The sequence below is a fragment of the Xiphophorus hellerii genome, chromosome 1 (assembly GCF_003331165.1).
Source record: "Xiphophorus hellerii strain 12219 chromosome 1, Xiphophorus_hellerii-4.1, whole genome shotgun sequence".
NCBI classification, from domain to species: Eukaryota; Metazoa; Chordata; class Actinopteri; order Cyprinodontiformes; family Poeciliidae; genus Xiphophorus; species Xiphophorus hellerii.
Window position 1 is genome coordinate 25,855,142 of NC_045672.1, and position 16,430 is coordinate 25,871,571.

The 16,430-nt window shown below is 37.0% G+C and overlaps 1 protein-coding gene across 1 annotated transcript; it reads left to right on the forward strand.

Moving 5' to 3' along the window:
- Positions 1-207: 207 nt before the first annotated feature.
- Positions 208-16,385, forward strand: uckl1a (uridine-cytidine kinase 1-like 1a). The gene is made up of 15 exons (XM_032548798.1): positions 208-352; positions 3,053-3,240; positions 4,209-4,315; positions 5,566-5,736; positions 6,907-6,978; positions 7,110-7,299; positions 7,379-7,440; positions 10,238-10,254; positions 11,493-11,591; positions 11,660-11,753; positions 12,619-12,681; positions 12,769-12,891; positions 13,077-13,184; positions 14,268-14,424; positions 15,375-16,385. The coding sequence occupies exons 1-15, from the start codon at positions 333-335 to the stop codon at positions 15,449-15,451; spliced, it is 1,548 nt and encodes a 515-aa protein (XP_032404689.1). The 5' UTR covers positions 208-332; the 3' UTR covers positions 15,452-16,385.
- Positions 16,386-16,430: the final 45 nt, after the last annotated feature.

Consider the following 16,430-nt stretch of genomic DNA (forward strand, 5'->3'; position numbering starts at 1 on the left):
ATTTTGGTCCACCTTATGTAATTTTTAAATATTAATCATTTAATAATTTGATCAGTCACTCAGTACTTAGATTTTTTTTTAACCAAATACTTTTACTCGAGTAATTTCTTGGATGGCTACTTTTTACTTTTACTTGAGTAAAAATAAGTTGAAGTAGCGTTCCTCTTATTTGAGTACAATTTTTGTCTGCTCTGCCCAATCTCTGGAGACAGATTAATGATGATGGTTCTGATTGACTACATTACCCATAATCCTCCAGCGTGCCTAAGACGGACTCCATTCAAGGCTGCAGTCGATGCGGGATTCCGGCGGATGCAGAGAGACGGAAAATAATGACTTCCCGCTCGGACAGGTACACCCCGCTCCCATTCGTTGCTTTTACCTGTTTTTAAATGACAAACACAGGAAAACAAATAATGACGTGTTCATTAACCGCATCCATTCCGCAACAGCTTGGTTATCCTGTGACGTAACACTGACCCCCTCTGTTTCTGCTACTTCATCCAAACAAAACAACCGTCATCCACATGTGACAACAGCTGCGACTAAGTGTTGATATTATTGTGTATTTATTCACTTACATCGCTGCTGATCAAACACGGAGTTAAAAGTAAGTGAAGGGAATTACGTCACGGCATACGTCACAGATTGGTAGGAAACCTCTAGATCTCCATCCACCAAGAGAATAACATGAATCTGTTTGTGTTTTGGGTTCATGATTAAAATATTAATTCAGATTGAATTTATTATTCTGTAATTATACTGCTTGTGTAACATTTTTTTTATTTTGGTCGTTTAAATAAACCAATTTGCTTATAACTTCATAGTTTTGTCTGATGACGTTTTAAATATTAAATCAGATGTTCTGAACATTTGAACAGAATATTTTACTTAAGTAAATATATGTTGATATATCTCCTATGCTCTTACGTGGTTACAATTGTTTGGTACTATACTAGCAGTAGGCGACATTGGAATTTTATCACAATATTTTGTGGTACTATTACCGTTATCTTATTATTATCATTTGTTTTTTTCATTTGTTGTTGTATAACAGATTATGAAACACTTACATGGTGTACATGGTATAGCTGGTTGGTACTATAGTGACATTTACTTGAGTAACTTTAAAACAATGTACTTTTTACTATGCTGTATTTTTTACTTTTACTTTAGTAATTTTATTTTGAAGTATTTCTACCCACTGAATGAAAAACAAACATGTTTTAGCCAAAATTTCACCAGACACAGACACACACCTGCAGTTTTTGCTGAACCTTTATGAATTTTTTATTGGAAAACTAATTTGGAAAAATAATTCTTTTGCCTGATTTCTTTTTTTTTTTTTGTTACTCGTATGAATTATTGTCATTTTCATCCTTAAAATACCAAAATTTCCACTTAACTTTATATTTTGTTCTGTCTGACTATGTAATTTTATTAAATGATTGATAATTTGATCAGTTACTCAGAACTTGAATAGACATTTTAATAAAATACTTTTTCACTCTTACTTGAGTAATTTTTTGGACACATTTTACTGTTACTTGAATAAAAATATTTGGCTATGACATTGTGACAGTTTTAACAAATATGTAATAATCATATTCTTTATAAAAGTTACATACTGCCGTTTTAAGTGGTTAAAATTATTTTTTAAAATGCGATTAGTTGATTAGTCATCAGAATAATCGATAGATGACTAAAATAATCATAGCTGCAGCCTTAATCTGATGTGTTCTGGACTCGGCGGTCATCCCGTGAAGAGCACCTGGTCCTCCAGGTGTCTCTATTTATACCAGCCGAGCGGCTCTTTTCCGTCAGTGATCCTCTTAGCGTCGCAGCGTGGAGCAGCTTTACCGGTGATAGTTCAGGCTGCGAGCCGAGCTGCACACAGCAACAGGTTCCTCCACGGCCCCGGGCCCACCGGGTGTTGTTTCGGGGAGGTTGCCACGGTAACCGACCGGCTAGAGAGCAGCGAGATGTCGAGCGGATCGGATATGTCTCTGCTTGACTGCACCGGAGCCCGAATCTCCGGATGCTGGTCACTGAGAAGCGACCGCAGGTAAGCGCTGACTGGGCCGTGTTGTTGCTCATCACCGGTGGGAGGAATGCTGCCCCCCCCCCCCATGACGGTTTTCATATGTGGAGAGAGATTTAAACGCGGTGTGTTCAGAGGTCAGAGGTCAGGGGAAGTGCAGGTTCTGGATTTAGGTGTGGGATTAATTTGGCTCGGTGTCAGATTCAAATGGGAAAGTCATTAGTTTTCATTTCCATTCGTGTCTCATAAAAAATGAGAAAGAGCCTGAATGTAGCTAGCAACACTGCTAGCTACATTCAGGCTAAGTGTCGTCGCTATGAGGGCGGGGCGATAAATTTACTATATCGGTTGATTGAATATTTGTCTTTTGGCAATTAAATTTTTGTAAAATCTGGGCTTTTTTAAACTTCGCTTTTACCAACGCACTCCTGGGATTTCCAGAGTTCATAGCAGCACTCCCAGGGCGGCCATCTTGTTTGGCATGCGTGTTTTCATTTTATTTGGACTTTGAATTCAGGTCAACTAATGAAATATAAGCCTAAGATTACTGTTCATCCATCCATCCATCAAATTATCCATCAAACTATTAATCCTTCCTTCCATCCGTCCTTCCATCAATCCATCTGTCTGTCTATCCATCCCTCTTTCTCTCCCCATCTTTAAAAGCCTTCCAGAAATTTTACCAAATTTATCACAGATGTTTAGATTTAACTAAGAAATTGGACATTTCAGTCTTTATGTGTTTTTAACTTTGACAGGGAACATGCATCATAACCCTAAGAGAATGAGACCAAAGCAAATGTGACTTGTGTTTGTTTTAGAGAGAGAAATATTAAAAACTAACCTCACAGCATCACCAAGCATTTGGATTTATTGTGTGAAAAATGTCATCAGAAGTCAAAGCTGAACGCTGAAGCTATTCTGGAAATGCTGCCGTAGATGATAAAGCTGGATCAGATCAGATCTGTTGCTGCGTCGTCTCTGACCCGCCTGCTGCTTGCTGTGCTGCAGTGGGAGCGGAGAGGACTCGCTGGACCGGCTCCTGCCTCACGCCGGGGCCCCCCGCAGGAAGAGCGCCACCTCTCTGAGTAAAACAGAACCACCTCTGCTCCGCACCGGCACACGTACCATCTACACCGCCGGCCGCCCTCCCTGGTACGACGAGCACGGCGCTCAGTCCAAAGAGGCTTTTGTCATCGGTATGACGCCGTTTCTCCTCCTTCATGTTACAGAATCCACCATTTTGTACCGTTCTCTCTTCATGTCCATCAGGGCCAGCCCAAATCTTTCGGGGGCCCTGAGCAGATTTTGATTTTGGGCCCCACATAACAACATACCAACACCGGATCCTTTATCATTCCTGACATACCAGCTAGCATAATTTGTAATTAGCTTACATCATACCAGTGTGATTAGAGCTGTTGATTTTACAGGAGTAGTGAACTAAACAAATTATTTTTCTTTTTTGCCTTGGTCAGAAATCTGCAACACATAACAACACGGTTACACAACAGTGAAACAAATTAAAACATATGGGCAAGTTTAAAACCAATGTAGAATCCCTTTGCATGTTTTTAAGAACCGCTGGAAAAAATTCGAACAAAATAAGATCTGACAACTTTAGTTCAGTCTGGAGCTGATTCCACTCTGAAAAGAAAATGCTTGCATCCATTGTTCTGTTTGAACATTTTAAAATGCAGTGTCGTATTTAAGTCTGCCTTATTACCTTAACTATTTGAAAGTGACATAAGCTAACAAAATGGTAAATTTACAGTAAACAAGTTAAACAACTATAACAATAATATAAATTGTTTTTCCATGTGTAAAGCATTTAGACTGTATTATTTTATGACATCTTTTAATAAGTTGACACTCATTCCTTTGAACCTTTATTGCTTATTATGTTGCTGTACTTTTATTTGTAATTTGGAGCATTCAATAGAGTCCAAAAATGCAAAATTATTCTAAATATGTAGTTTTTTTTTTTATCATGCTAGCTGGGTGTTTTTGGAGGCGCCCTGTTGGTGTGGAGGCCCTAAGCAGCCGCTTAACTCTCATATACCTTGGGCCGGCTGTGATGTCCGTGAACACTTTAATGTAATCAGTCATTCATACCACCAGACAACATTAGATTCACCCAGAAAAGCTGAGATCTTTGTGTCTGCAGGGCTGTGTGGGGGCAGCGCCTCAGGGAAGACCACTGTGGCCAACAAGATCATCGAGGCGCTCGATGTGCCGTGGGTTGTGCTTCTGTCTATGGATTCTTTCTACAAGGTGAGCAGTTCTTCCTTTTCTATACGTTGCTCATGCTTATATGTGGATTTACTGCAGGAAGAAATTGTCTTTAGAAGGAAGTATTTTCATCCTCTTGCTGTTTTGTTATGCCGATGTTTTCAGTCACAGAACCATTTAACAAGCCGTCACGCTTTCTGTTTGTCTGCATGTATCATGTATGTTTATGCCATTGCTTCTATTAAAAGTGAACAGGTTAGGATAGATCTATGGGCTTTACAAAGCATGTTTGTTACATTCTTTTGCATAAAATTATTCTTAAAAAATGTGATTTCAGTTTGGGCTCCTTTCAGAATGACCTGTTTTGGTGCATCTTGTCATTTTAAATCCAAATAAGCTGCTGCTAGCGACTCAACATTTACACTCGCACTTGAAAATTGATGCAATTAGATTCCCAATTATACAGCCGTACATCTTTGAAAAGCATTAGTAAAGCCTCCTGGACAACCAACAAAAATGCAGCAAGGAGTTTCTTTCTGGTAAGTCAACAACCAAGCACTTATCTTTTTCAGCAGCCATTGTACAGCAAAACAAAACCAAAAACAAAACAGCTAAGGCCCAAGAGCTGCTGTTGTTGTTGCTTTAAACACAGATAATTCATCTAAAACCTGACCATAATTTATTCATTTAATTTTTCTTAACATCCCAGTTGTTTCTGTGTGTCTCTACTTTATTTTTTATATTTATTATTATTTTATTTATTTATTTATTTATTTGACATGCCTTTGAGGGTTTCTATTTTTTAAATTTCATTGTGCTTTCTTTCTTTCATTGTGAAAGAAAGAAAAAGAAAGGAAGGAATTTTGATTCTGAAAAAACCCCAGCTGGCCCTGGAACTCAGCTTTGGTTGCTAGGTAACGGCTGGGCATGGCTGTGGTTGCTAGGTGACGGGCAGTGCCTGCTGATTTGTGACATTAGATTCCGGAGGTTTCTGAAATGGCTCATTTTCCAAACACCCAAAAACATTAACTTACTGACAAAAAAAAAACCATCCACACGTTTTTTTAAGTGCTTTGGCTGTTTGTAGAAGCAGTAGAAACCCAAACGAAGCAACAGAAACGTACAAAATGAGAATCTACGTCACTTGATAGTCCATTAGACTCGGTTTGATCGTGGACCGAATAGCAGAGATTCTGGTGTTGCGAGTAGTTAGAATGATTTACCAAAGAGCTGCTTGTTTTCCTGAGGCTTCACGGCGTCTTGAAGAGGCCTCCATGCTGTGTTTGCTGCAGGTTTTATCCCCAGAGGAGCAGAACCTGGCAGCGCAGAACGACTACAACTTTGACCATCCGGGGGCGTTCGACTTTGAGCTGCTGGTGGCCACACTGCGAAAGCTGAAGCAGGGAAAGAGCGTCAAGATCCCAGTGTATGACTTCACCACCCATGGGAGGCAGAAAGACTGGGTACGTGTTGCTCTGATCATGGATAAAAGCGTATTTATTACTGCACTGCAAAAAATACAAAATCAACCAAATATTTTTGTCTAGTTTCTTCTGCAAATATCTAACTTATATGTAACTTTTCAGCAAGATATAGGAGCTTGTTTTAACTAAGTAATTCCTTAATATTGATGAAACCATTCTAGCTCCACTGGCTGATTATTTCACTTATAACAAGACATTTTCCCCATGTTATCAGTGAAATAGTCAACTAGTGGAACTAGTACTTTTTTATTCAATATTAAAGAATTGTTGACTCAAAGCAAGGTCTTATTCTGCTGAAAATTCAATTATAAATTAATTTAGTCTTATTTCAAGTGTACTAAGGTATTTGCTCTAGAAACTGGACCAAAAATACCTTGTAAGATTTAGTGTTTTTACAGTGTAGTGTCTCTTTCTGATGAGCACAGTGAACACATTACAGCTAGAGGGGTTAGCTACTTCACCAAATATAGAAGCAAAAATAAACAAAAATCCTATTTTTCTCATTTTATATATTAAAAATAGCTGCAATGCATGCATATTGTTCCTTTATCCTTATTTACTTTCTCTAAAGTTAATAAATGTATACTTTCCTTGTTTGTGCACACATTCTTGGTCAATGAATCTGATTCTAAATTTGCTGATTTTGGTGAAATATCCACAGGTAATTCACAAATTTGCACCCAATTAATGCTTATAAGCATTAATTATTCAAACCCAAGATGAGTTCATGTAAGCTTGTGTCTCCGTCAGATTAATTCAAAGTAAACATTTTTTTCCTCTTGAGAGCACAAATATTTCCACCACGTTATAAGTGAAATAATTTTCCAGTGGAACTTGGACTTTTTAATCTATATTATGGAATTATAGAGTAAAACAAACTCTTATATCTTGCTGAAAAGTTGGGCATCGGCAGCAGAAATTGGACCAAACATACTTGATTTTGTGGGTTTTTTTGCAGTGTGTAACAACTAAATAAAAAATGTGTCTTAGAATTTTAAGAAAAAGAAAAAGAAAGTACGGTTGTATGTTTGAGGACTGAATTTTAAAATTTGAGATTATAGAAGCAAAGTGAAATTAAATTGTCCCTCAGACTTGTCGCTGCTTTCTTCATTTCTCCTCCTCATACTTTGGCTTTTTCTCTTTCTGCAGAAAAATGTGTACGGCGCGAGTGTTATCATATTCGAGGGAATAATGTCTTTTGTAGACAAAGAGCTTCTTCAGGTATGCAGCACATCTTTCAATCCTCCATATTTGAAGAACTCTCTGTGAAATAATCAGAAGCTGCTGTTTTTTGCGGCAGCTCTGCTGAAGTCGGAGCGACTGAAGGTGTTTCTCTTTCTGCCCGTCTGCAGCTGCTGGACATGAAAATCTTTGTGGACACAGACTCAGACATCCGACTCGTCCGCCGGCTCCGCAGGGACATCACAGAGCGTGGCCGGGACATTGAAGGCGTCATCAAGCAGTACAACAAGTTTGTGAAGCCTGCCTTTGAGCAGTACATTGAACCCACCATGAGGCTGGCCGACATCGTTGTGCCTCGAGGTTTGCGCCGCTGCGGCCATCTTGAACAGGGAACGATGTTCCTGCAACGTCTGACTTACTGTATGTTTCTCTTGTGAAGGTGGTGGGAACATGGTGGCCATCGATCTGATAGTTCAGCATGTCCACAGCCAGCTGGAGGAGGTTAGCATGTGGCGCCCCCATGTGTTCAACAGATGTAACTTACGCACTTTTATTTTATTGTGGTTCACTTGTGACTATAAAACAAAAAAAAAACTCTTTTAAAGCTGTAGAAATATTACAAATCAACATAAAGTTTACCATTTTTTAATTTATAAATTTCATTATTAACTTCAGTCATCACCACACTTTACAAATACTAATAAATTTTCTGAATTTCTAAAAAGCTAGTTTTGTTTTTCAGAACAAAAGTTAACTTGTTGGTTTATTTTTTATTATTCCAAATATGTATATTAAAATTTTTGTAGGTTATTATTTTAGCCTGTATGGAAAATTGGCTGCAACACTGATCCTAAACATTTGTTTTCTGTACAACAGCATGAAAAATGATAATTAAAAGCTCAATTCTTTCCTTTTTCTTTTTATATGCAAATTGTTAGATTTACTAGAGGAAAAAAATATGTTCCTTTGGTGGAAAAAAATGACACATGAAATTTTGAGGCAATTTGGACAATAGAATGAAAAAAAGGCAGTTAAGAATAGAAATTAATTTGTATCTATCCAAAAAAATAAAATGATTTTTTAATTGTGTGACAGTGGCTTCAAAAAATCTGATGGGACACAGATTACTCTGTGTAGTTTAAAAAACAACGTTTTGAAGAAAAAGAGGCAACAACTAAAATTCAAGCAAATATCCAGGTATTTATTATATATAATTATTACTATAATTATGAAGAATTTAATACTTTAAAAAATGGTTTGAATGTGTGAGCTAAAGTATTAGAATATTACCTTTATTTCTGATTTAGTCAGTTTATTGACATCAAGACGATCTTTAAACATAGTCGACTGATTTTAGTGGCATAAAAGACAAATTCTAGTATTTTTAAAACTGAAGAAAATCAATAACTTACTCAAAAAAGCAACATTTCTCCCAGTACGGCACCTTGGTGAACCCCATATGTAGTTTAAAAGACATAAGAAAAACTTAAAGAAAAAGAGGCAAAAAACAAAAACTCAAGCAAATATTAATTTATTATTATTATTATTGTGGAGAAATTAATAGGTCAAAAAGTTGGTTTGATGTGAGAGCTAGAGTGTTAGCATATACTTTTTTCAAACTTATACAGTTTATCAACTTTAAACCAATTTTTTAACATGGTGAACTGATGTTAGTGACCTTTAGACAAATTTTAGTACTTTAAAAACAAAAACCATCAATAAAATACTAAAAAATTACGTTGCTCCCAGTACGGACCCCATTTAAAACTGAACAATATTGTATTGTTTACTTGCCCATATTAAAATTTGTTTTCTAAATGACAGTTTAACAAAGATTTAGGGCTGTTGTAAACAAATATTTTAGTAATCGAGTAATCTATCGATTATTCTTACGATTAATCAAGTAATCGGATAAAAAAAAAAACAACGAAATAAAATATTGGTAAATCTGGCATAACACCGGCGTTACTATCAGAAATCAATATCAGTCCAATTTTTCATTTTTGAGCATCCCTAACAGTTACTTTTTTGTAGTTTAGTAACAATAATAGCTCACTTACTGAGTTAACCTGAAGAAAAGTTATACAAAAATCTGAAATTCTATTAAATTTAATAATAAAGAGGCAGACTCACAAATACGCTTATAAACAATGTCTATGCTCCAGCTGTTAGTTTAAATGTTCGTCTTCAGTGAGTTTAATAGATGAATTCTCACCTTGCCCCATACCTGTCAAGCTTTGGGTTTGAGAACACGGAAAATGTCGCCTGGAGTTGGGCCAGGGGGCAGGCGAGCGAACGAGCGTAAGATGGGGGTGGAGAGGAGGAAATAGACCAGAGGACAGACGAACTTAAGTCCAGGGGGGAAAGACGAACGAACAAACCTAATGTACGACCGGTAGACCAGGGGACGGACGTAAGAACGGGGGGAGCAATACGGGATATTTACGTCACCTTCATTCGTCACACTCAGAAACTCATCTACCAGCCATGTACCGCCAGATGCGCTCCGCCACCCGTTTGTTCAGATCAAGAAGATATGAAATGTATTGTGCGGTTCGTCCATAAAGCTACACTTGCACTGTAACCATCAACTACTGAGCCGCCCGCCATGTTCAGTCTATCTGCTCACCTGTATAAATACTCCTGCAGCCTCTTTCCGCTGTTCGCTTTCAACCAGCAGCTCCCGGAGGAGAAAGGCTGCCGTACTCCAGGCATCGCGCCAGTCATTTTAAGGATGTTTATTGATCCCCCAGAAACGATGAAAACCCGGGCGGTATCATTAATCAATAAAATCCCCACGTAAAATCCCCCGAACTTGAAAATTGGACGTTATGCCGCTAACACTTAGCTTTTGTCAACAACTCAGAGGTGGAAGTCAGAGCTCTGCACGACGCAAGTAATGTTCCGGCCGGAACACGGTCTCTAAATAATAACATATAAATTAATGGAGCTTCGACTCAGGTAAATTTTCCTCCAGGAATTTTAATATTCGAGGTACTCGAATCATTCGAGGAATCGTTTCAGCCCTAGAAGATTTTATGAACAATATGTAGAGACATAGAAATAGACCAGAAAAATCCCAAACTAATAATCTCTGGATGTTTTCCTTCCTCAACACAATCTTTAACTTAGTTTGAGTGAGTTTCACGTTGTTCAAACTGGAACTGGGCCTTTAAACGCATCTAAATGTCCGTCTCATCCAGGAGTTTTGTAGGATTATTATGTTTTAATGACAGTCTTTTCTCCTTTGCCTTGATTTTCTTTGTCTTTTCATTTAATTTCTTTTCTCTTTGTGCAGCGTGAGCTCAGTGTCAGGTACGCTGAAACATATTTTAGCTTCCCCAGCAACTACAACTTGACTCGATGGCAGATTTATTGCCTGTGTGCACTTTGACCTTCACGTAGTCAGACGTTTACACACATTCTTCATATGTACAAATATCTTATTAATTTTGGACTTTTAAGGATTTATTTTCTTTTGAGTGATCATGAACGTATGTCGTTGTTTTTGTTTTGTTGAACCATTAAAACTTTTCTCAGAGGGAATTTGTTGGTTGCTTCTGAACATCCAACAAATCTCCCTCAAACAGATGAAACAAGAACAAAAACAAATTTTTTCCCTCCGTCCAGGAGTTGTAGAGGTCTAGGGTCAGGAAAAGGGCCGACAACATCCCTGCAGACCCCACACATTCTGGACACATTCTAGTTGGACATTTACCTTCAAATCGGTGCTACACAGATGGTAGATACACTTCAATAACACTAAATCTTACCAAGTTGGGTCGAGTTTCTTGTAAAAATATCTTAGCAAACATAAAATAAGACAAAACTGAATTACAAGTAACTTTTTACCAAGAGATTGGAGCATTTTTTAAGTAAATATTTTCTTAATATTAATGAAAAAGTACTAGTTCCATTGTCAGAATATTTTACTTATAACAGGACATTTTCCCAAGTAAAATAGTTTGCCAGTAAAACTAGTTCTTTTTCATCTATAGAAAGGAACTATTGATGTATGACAAGCTCCTATCTTGCTGAAAAGTTTCTTGTTATTTTGTTTTGTCTTATTTCAAGTGTATTAACATATTTGCACTAGAAATTAAACATAAAATACTTGTCAGATTTCACTCTGATGAACAGCTAGAAGGGTTAGCTACTCTACCGGGAAGCGAATTAAACATATTTGGACAACAACAATCCTATTTTACTCATTTTGTGTATAAAATGGCTGCAAAAGAAACAATATTAGTATATTGTTCCTCTAATCTTATTTTATTTCCTCTGAGGTTTATATATTTATAATTTAGGCCTGAGCGCTTTAAAACCAAAGTCAGATTCCTTGTTTTTGCACACAATCTTGGTCAATAAATCTTATTCTGATACTGCTGATTCTGATCAAATATCCAGTGGAAATTCAAACATTTGTATCCATTTCATGCTTTTAAAATGTACTGAGTCCTAAGGTGAGTGTACGTAAACTTGTGGCTGGACTTTTGAGTTTCTATCAGAGTAAATAAAAGTAAAAACCTTTTTCTTCATATTTTTTTCTCCAGAGCTCTGCTCGCCTCGGTCCAGCAGACGCAGCCGCTGCCTCAGACGCTCAGCGTGCTGGAGAGCTCGCCGCAGGTCCGCGGCCTGCACACCATCATCAGGTACGACGACACGCAGGTTCACGTGAAGAATTACATACTTTAAGCTGAAGGTTGTTTCTCTGCTGCAGGAACAGAGAGACGAGCCGAGATGAGTTCATCTTCTACTCAAAGAGATTAATGCGTCTTCTCATCGAACATGCTCTGACTTTTCTACCCTCTCAGGTGGGTTTAAATTAGAAAACGGATGTTCAAAACATGCAGCCTTGCATTTTAAGTACCTTGCTGTCCTTGAGTTGACTGATTTTCTTATTTTTCTTTAACCAAAGTGTTCTGGAGTCGATTCACTGCAAAAACACAAAATCTTACTAAGCATTTTTGGTTTAGTTTCTGGTGCAACTATCTTAGTACACTTGAAATGAGACAAAACTAATTTACAAGTAGCTTTTCAGCAAAGATATAGGAGTTTGTTTTAAGTCAATAATGGCTAAAAATTTATTAAAAAGTACTAGTTCTACTGGTAGGTTATTTCATTTATAACATGGTAAAAGTGACTCGTTTTAAATGACATAATTTGTCAGTGAAACTGGAACTTATTCATCAATATTAAGCAATTATTAACTTAAAACATCTTGCTGAAACAAACAGACACAAAGCTGCAGTTTCTAAGTTTCATATTTAAAGAAATTAATTCAGACAAATGTTTCTTTTGCCTGATTTTGTTATTTTGTGGTTATATTATTTATATGAATTATTTTCACTTTGATCCTTAAAATGCCAAAAGTTCAACATATACTTTTATTTTGGTCTGTCTGATTATGTATTTTTTTTATATTAAATGATTAATCAGAGTGATAAATTTTTACCAAATACTTTTTTCTTTTACTTTTTTGAGTTAAAAATGTTGAAGTAGTGCGTTTTTACCAAGTATTTATACTATTTTACACTTACTGGATTCATTTCTAGGACGGTGACCTTTTACTTTCACTAGAGTAAATTTTTTGGATACTCTACCCGCTACAGTCCATGTCAGCTCAAAAAAAACAACAACTTTCCTGTGTGCTTCTCTTTTTGTTGTTTCTTTCTGCAGCCTTGTGTGGTTCAGACTCCGCAAGGCCCGGACTACGACGGGCGCAGCTACAAGGGGAAAGGAGTGAGCGACGTTCTCTTGACTTCCTGTGGAGCGTTCTCCTCTCCTCGCCTTCACTCCACTTCCTCTTCCTCTTCCTCGCCTCCTCAGATCACCGGCGTCTCCATCCTGAGGGCAGGAGAGACCATGGAACCCGCCCTGAGGGCTGTGTGCAAGGACGTCCGCATTGGGAAGATCCTGATCCAGACCAACATGGACTCCGGCGAGCCAGAGGTAGCGGAAACTCTCGACCCGACCCGACCCGTTTGCCATTCTACACAGCGTCTCAAAATGACTTTCCACCATTGTTCTTTTATATTTATATATATATATATATAAATTCTTCCTGGTGATGTTTGTCTCCGTGGTAACTACCTGTCCTGTGCCTGTAACCGTGGCAACCGCTCTGGCCTGGCCAGCTGCACTACCTGCGCTTGCCCAAAGACATCAGCGAGGATCACGTCATCCTGATGGACAGCACCGTCTCCACCGGCGCCGCGGCCATGATGGCGGTCCGGGTTCTGCTGGTGGGTGGAGATTAGCTATGAGTCAACCTCACTCAACCCCGACACGCTCGTCTGTGTTTGGTTGGTGATAGGGATGCAAGTTATTGATTAATGAGTTCGTCTAAAGTTGATTGAGCTTATCAATCGAATGATGGTTCATTTGGGCATTTGTAGGTAGAAAATAAAAAAGGAGCAATAAATTTCCACCAAAAGACTCCAAAACTTTTAGATTAATCTCAGAAATTTTCTATAAAAAAAGGACTTTTCTGAGCTCCAAAAGTTGAAATTCTTACATTTTCCATAATACTGAATTTCAAAAATATTCTTTAAATTTTCACATTATTTTGTGTCATCCTCTCTATTAAATATTAACTGAATAAATAGAAAATTGTGGGGGTTTTCCACATTATTAAACCTAGACATATTTTAAAAATCTCTTAGGTTACAGAATAGAAAAACGAACGATGAAAATAATATGTGAAACAGAGAGATGTTCAAACAGAAGTACTGTCTCTGGTTGCTCTTGAAGGAGGGTAAAAGTTTATTTCCATTATATGAATTAACTTACGACAGCTCTCAAAATCATCATGTTCCCGCCCCCCCCCCCCGCCCCCCCATCATTTTACATATTTTCTGCTTTTCTGTAATCACATCCTCGTCTTTGTAGCACATCTATAATATTTGATTAATAAAGTTGAAGCAGCGCGGCTGAATAAGAGCTACTAAGATAACAACTTCATGAGTTTGTCGAGAGTTTATATTTCAAAACATAACATCATAAAGTGCATTTTCCACCCCACACCGGACCGTTTACTGGTTTAGACAGTTTCTCTTTCCAGTTGTGCTATTGCTCCGCCGCCATCTTTGTTTCTATATTAACGGCTCAGAATGACCAGCGGCGCCCTCTGCTGGATGGCGGCAAAACGACAATACTAAAAGAAGGTCTAAGCGTATCGAGTGAAACAAATTTTAATATAATAAACTATTAATCGATTTGCATCGTTAGTTGGTGAGTTTGATTAGTACAATGTTTGGAAGACATTTTTTTAAATGATTACATAAGCCACTGACCGCTGTGTCCCTCTGGTGTGTGTGTCTGAGCAGGATCATGAGGTTCAGGAAGAAAAGATCATGCTGGTGTCGCTGCTGATGGCTGAACTGGGAGTGCACTCTGTGGCCTACGCCTTCCCAAAGGTCAAGATCATCACCACCGCTGTGGACAAGGACCTGGACGAATCCTTCCACGTTATTCCTGGTATCGGTAAGCAGCCACATACATTTAAGTTTCAATTCACCCATTTCATTTTAACAGAGATGGGTAGCAGCTAGTTACCACTAGCAACCTCAAACACTATAATTAGTCAAACTAAATATCCTTTAGAAGAACGGCATGCTAAAAAGAGGATAAAATAAAACGTTGCTAAGATATCAAATGTGACGTTTGTTAACAAAGCTGCAGCTTTTTATGAAATTTAAGTAAAGTTTCAGTCTGAGTCATGGAGGTCTCGTCCATTATAGACCTCCATATGGAAATCTGAATTTTGTCATTTTAAAGGACTAAAATCAAGGCATTTTAGAGCTCTGCAACTTTAAATATTGAAAATATAAATGAATATTGTCGCAAAATTGTTTTTCTAAGCATTGCTAAAAGCAATTCTTGACAACAAAAAGAGCGTTGTGCTTACAAAACTCTAAAAAAAAACCTAGATCTGACTGCAGCTTTAACTAGGAATATGTTGTTGATGAAAAAGATATTTTTAATGAGAATATGTTGAATAAATGTGGGCCTGCTTATTGGCAACACAGAAAAAAGAGAGTGCAGAAATTGTGACTAATCTTCAACCATCAAAAACACACGTTTGGATTGGAACCGTCTTATGTAAAAAATAATTTGTGTTAAATTACGTTCAAACTTTTAAAGTATTAAAATCCTGTATTTCTCTTTTTACACCTTGTTATCCTAAATAAAAAAGTAAACTGGGGTAAAACTCTAGAAAATATAGAACATTACTGTAACCATAATAATAGTAAACATTACAGTAAATAGTAGCAGTAGAAATAATGATTGGTTTTCTGTTTTAAATGAAAATGATTATAGGTTTTATATTTTTGTGTATTTTATGAAAAACTTCTGCATGTGTTTAGTAAAATAAAATTTTAATGCTGCTCCTTTTCCTTTCTGTTTGCTATTTCTCCGCTGTGTGTTTTCAGGAGACTTTGGGGACCGGTACTTTGGGACGGACGGGTTGGTTGGTTGGAGCGATGAAGAGAACCAGGAGTCAGTGTGACTCTGATTAATGCACAGACACCAAATATATTCTTATATTAATTTTACACACTGCAGACCATTTTTTGTATTATAAAACAGCTACAAATGTGCTGAATATTTCTATAGAGATTGGTGCCATCACCTGCATTGCAATAATCCCATTTATTTCATAATCCAAACCAGGATATGAATTAATTAAACTGAACATGCTTGAAATGTGCAGATTTATATATTTTTTTAGGTTTAATGTAACAGAACAAATGTCAACAGGAAAGACATGAGATCACTGTAATATTCATTTTGTTTTTTGTTTAGCATGTTATATAATAAGTGTCTTCATTTCCAAGAAATGCTGCACCTTCATGTAACATTAAAAAAAAGCTATGCAAAAATATTAAAACGTAGCTGCTAAAGCTACTTACTAAGTATTTATGGTCAGAGAAAATATCTTAGTACACTTGAAATAAACAACTAATTTGTAAATAACGTATCAACAAGCTTTTATATGAGCTTGTTTAAAGTAAATAATTCCCTAATATTGATGAAAAAGGACTTTGATTATTTAACTTATAAAATGTTTTTCTACAAGTGACATAATCTGCCAGGGAACTAGAACTTTTTCATTAATATTAGGGATTTATTGACCTAAAACAAGCTCATGTTTCTTGATGAAAAGTTACTTGTAAGTTAGTTTTGTCTTATTTCACGTGTATGAAAAATATTTGCAGTAAAACTAAACCAGAATTACTTTGAAAGCTTTTGGGGTTTTGCAGTGTACTCTGTCTGCTGTGCACTATTCACAAAACGTTTGGGACATTTGGATTTTGTGTGAAATTTATTGGAGCCTTAAAGATTTCATCTCATTCCAATAAGATTAAATAATGACAAAAGAGCATTTATGTAAAAGTTTTCTCATCTCCAGCAACATATTCAAATGAAATGGTTTAATAATGTGTCATGGAATTTGAATTTTATCACAATATTTTGTGGTGCTATTG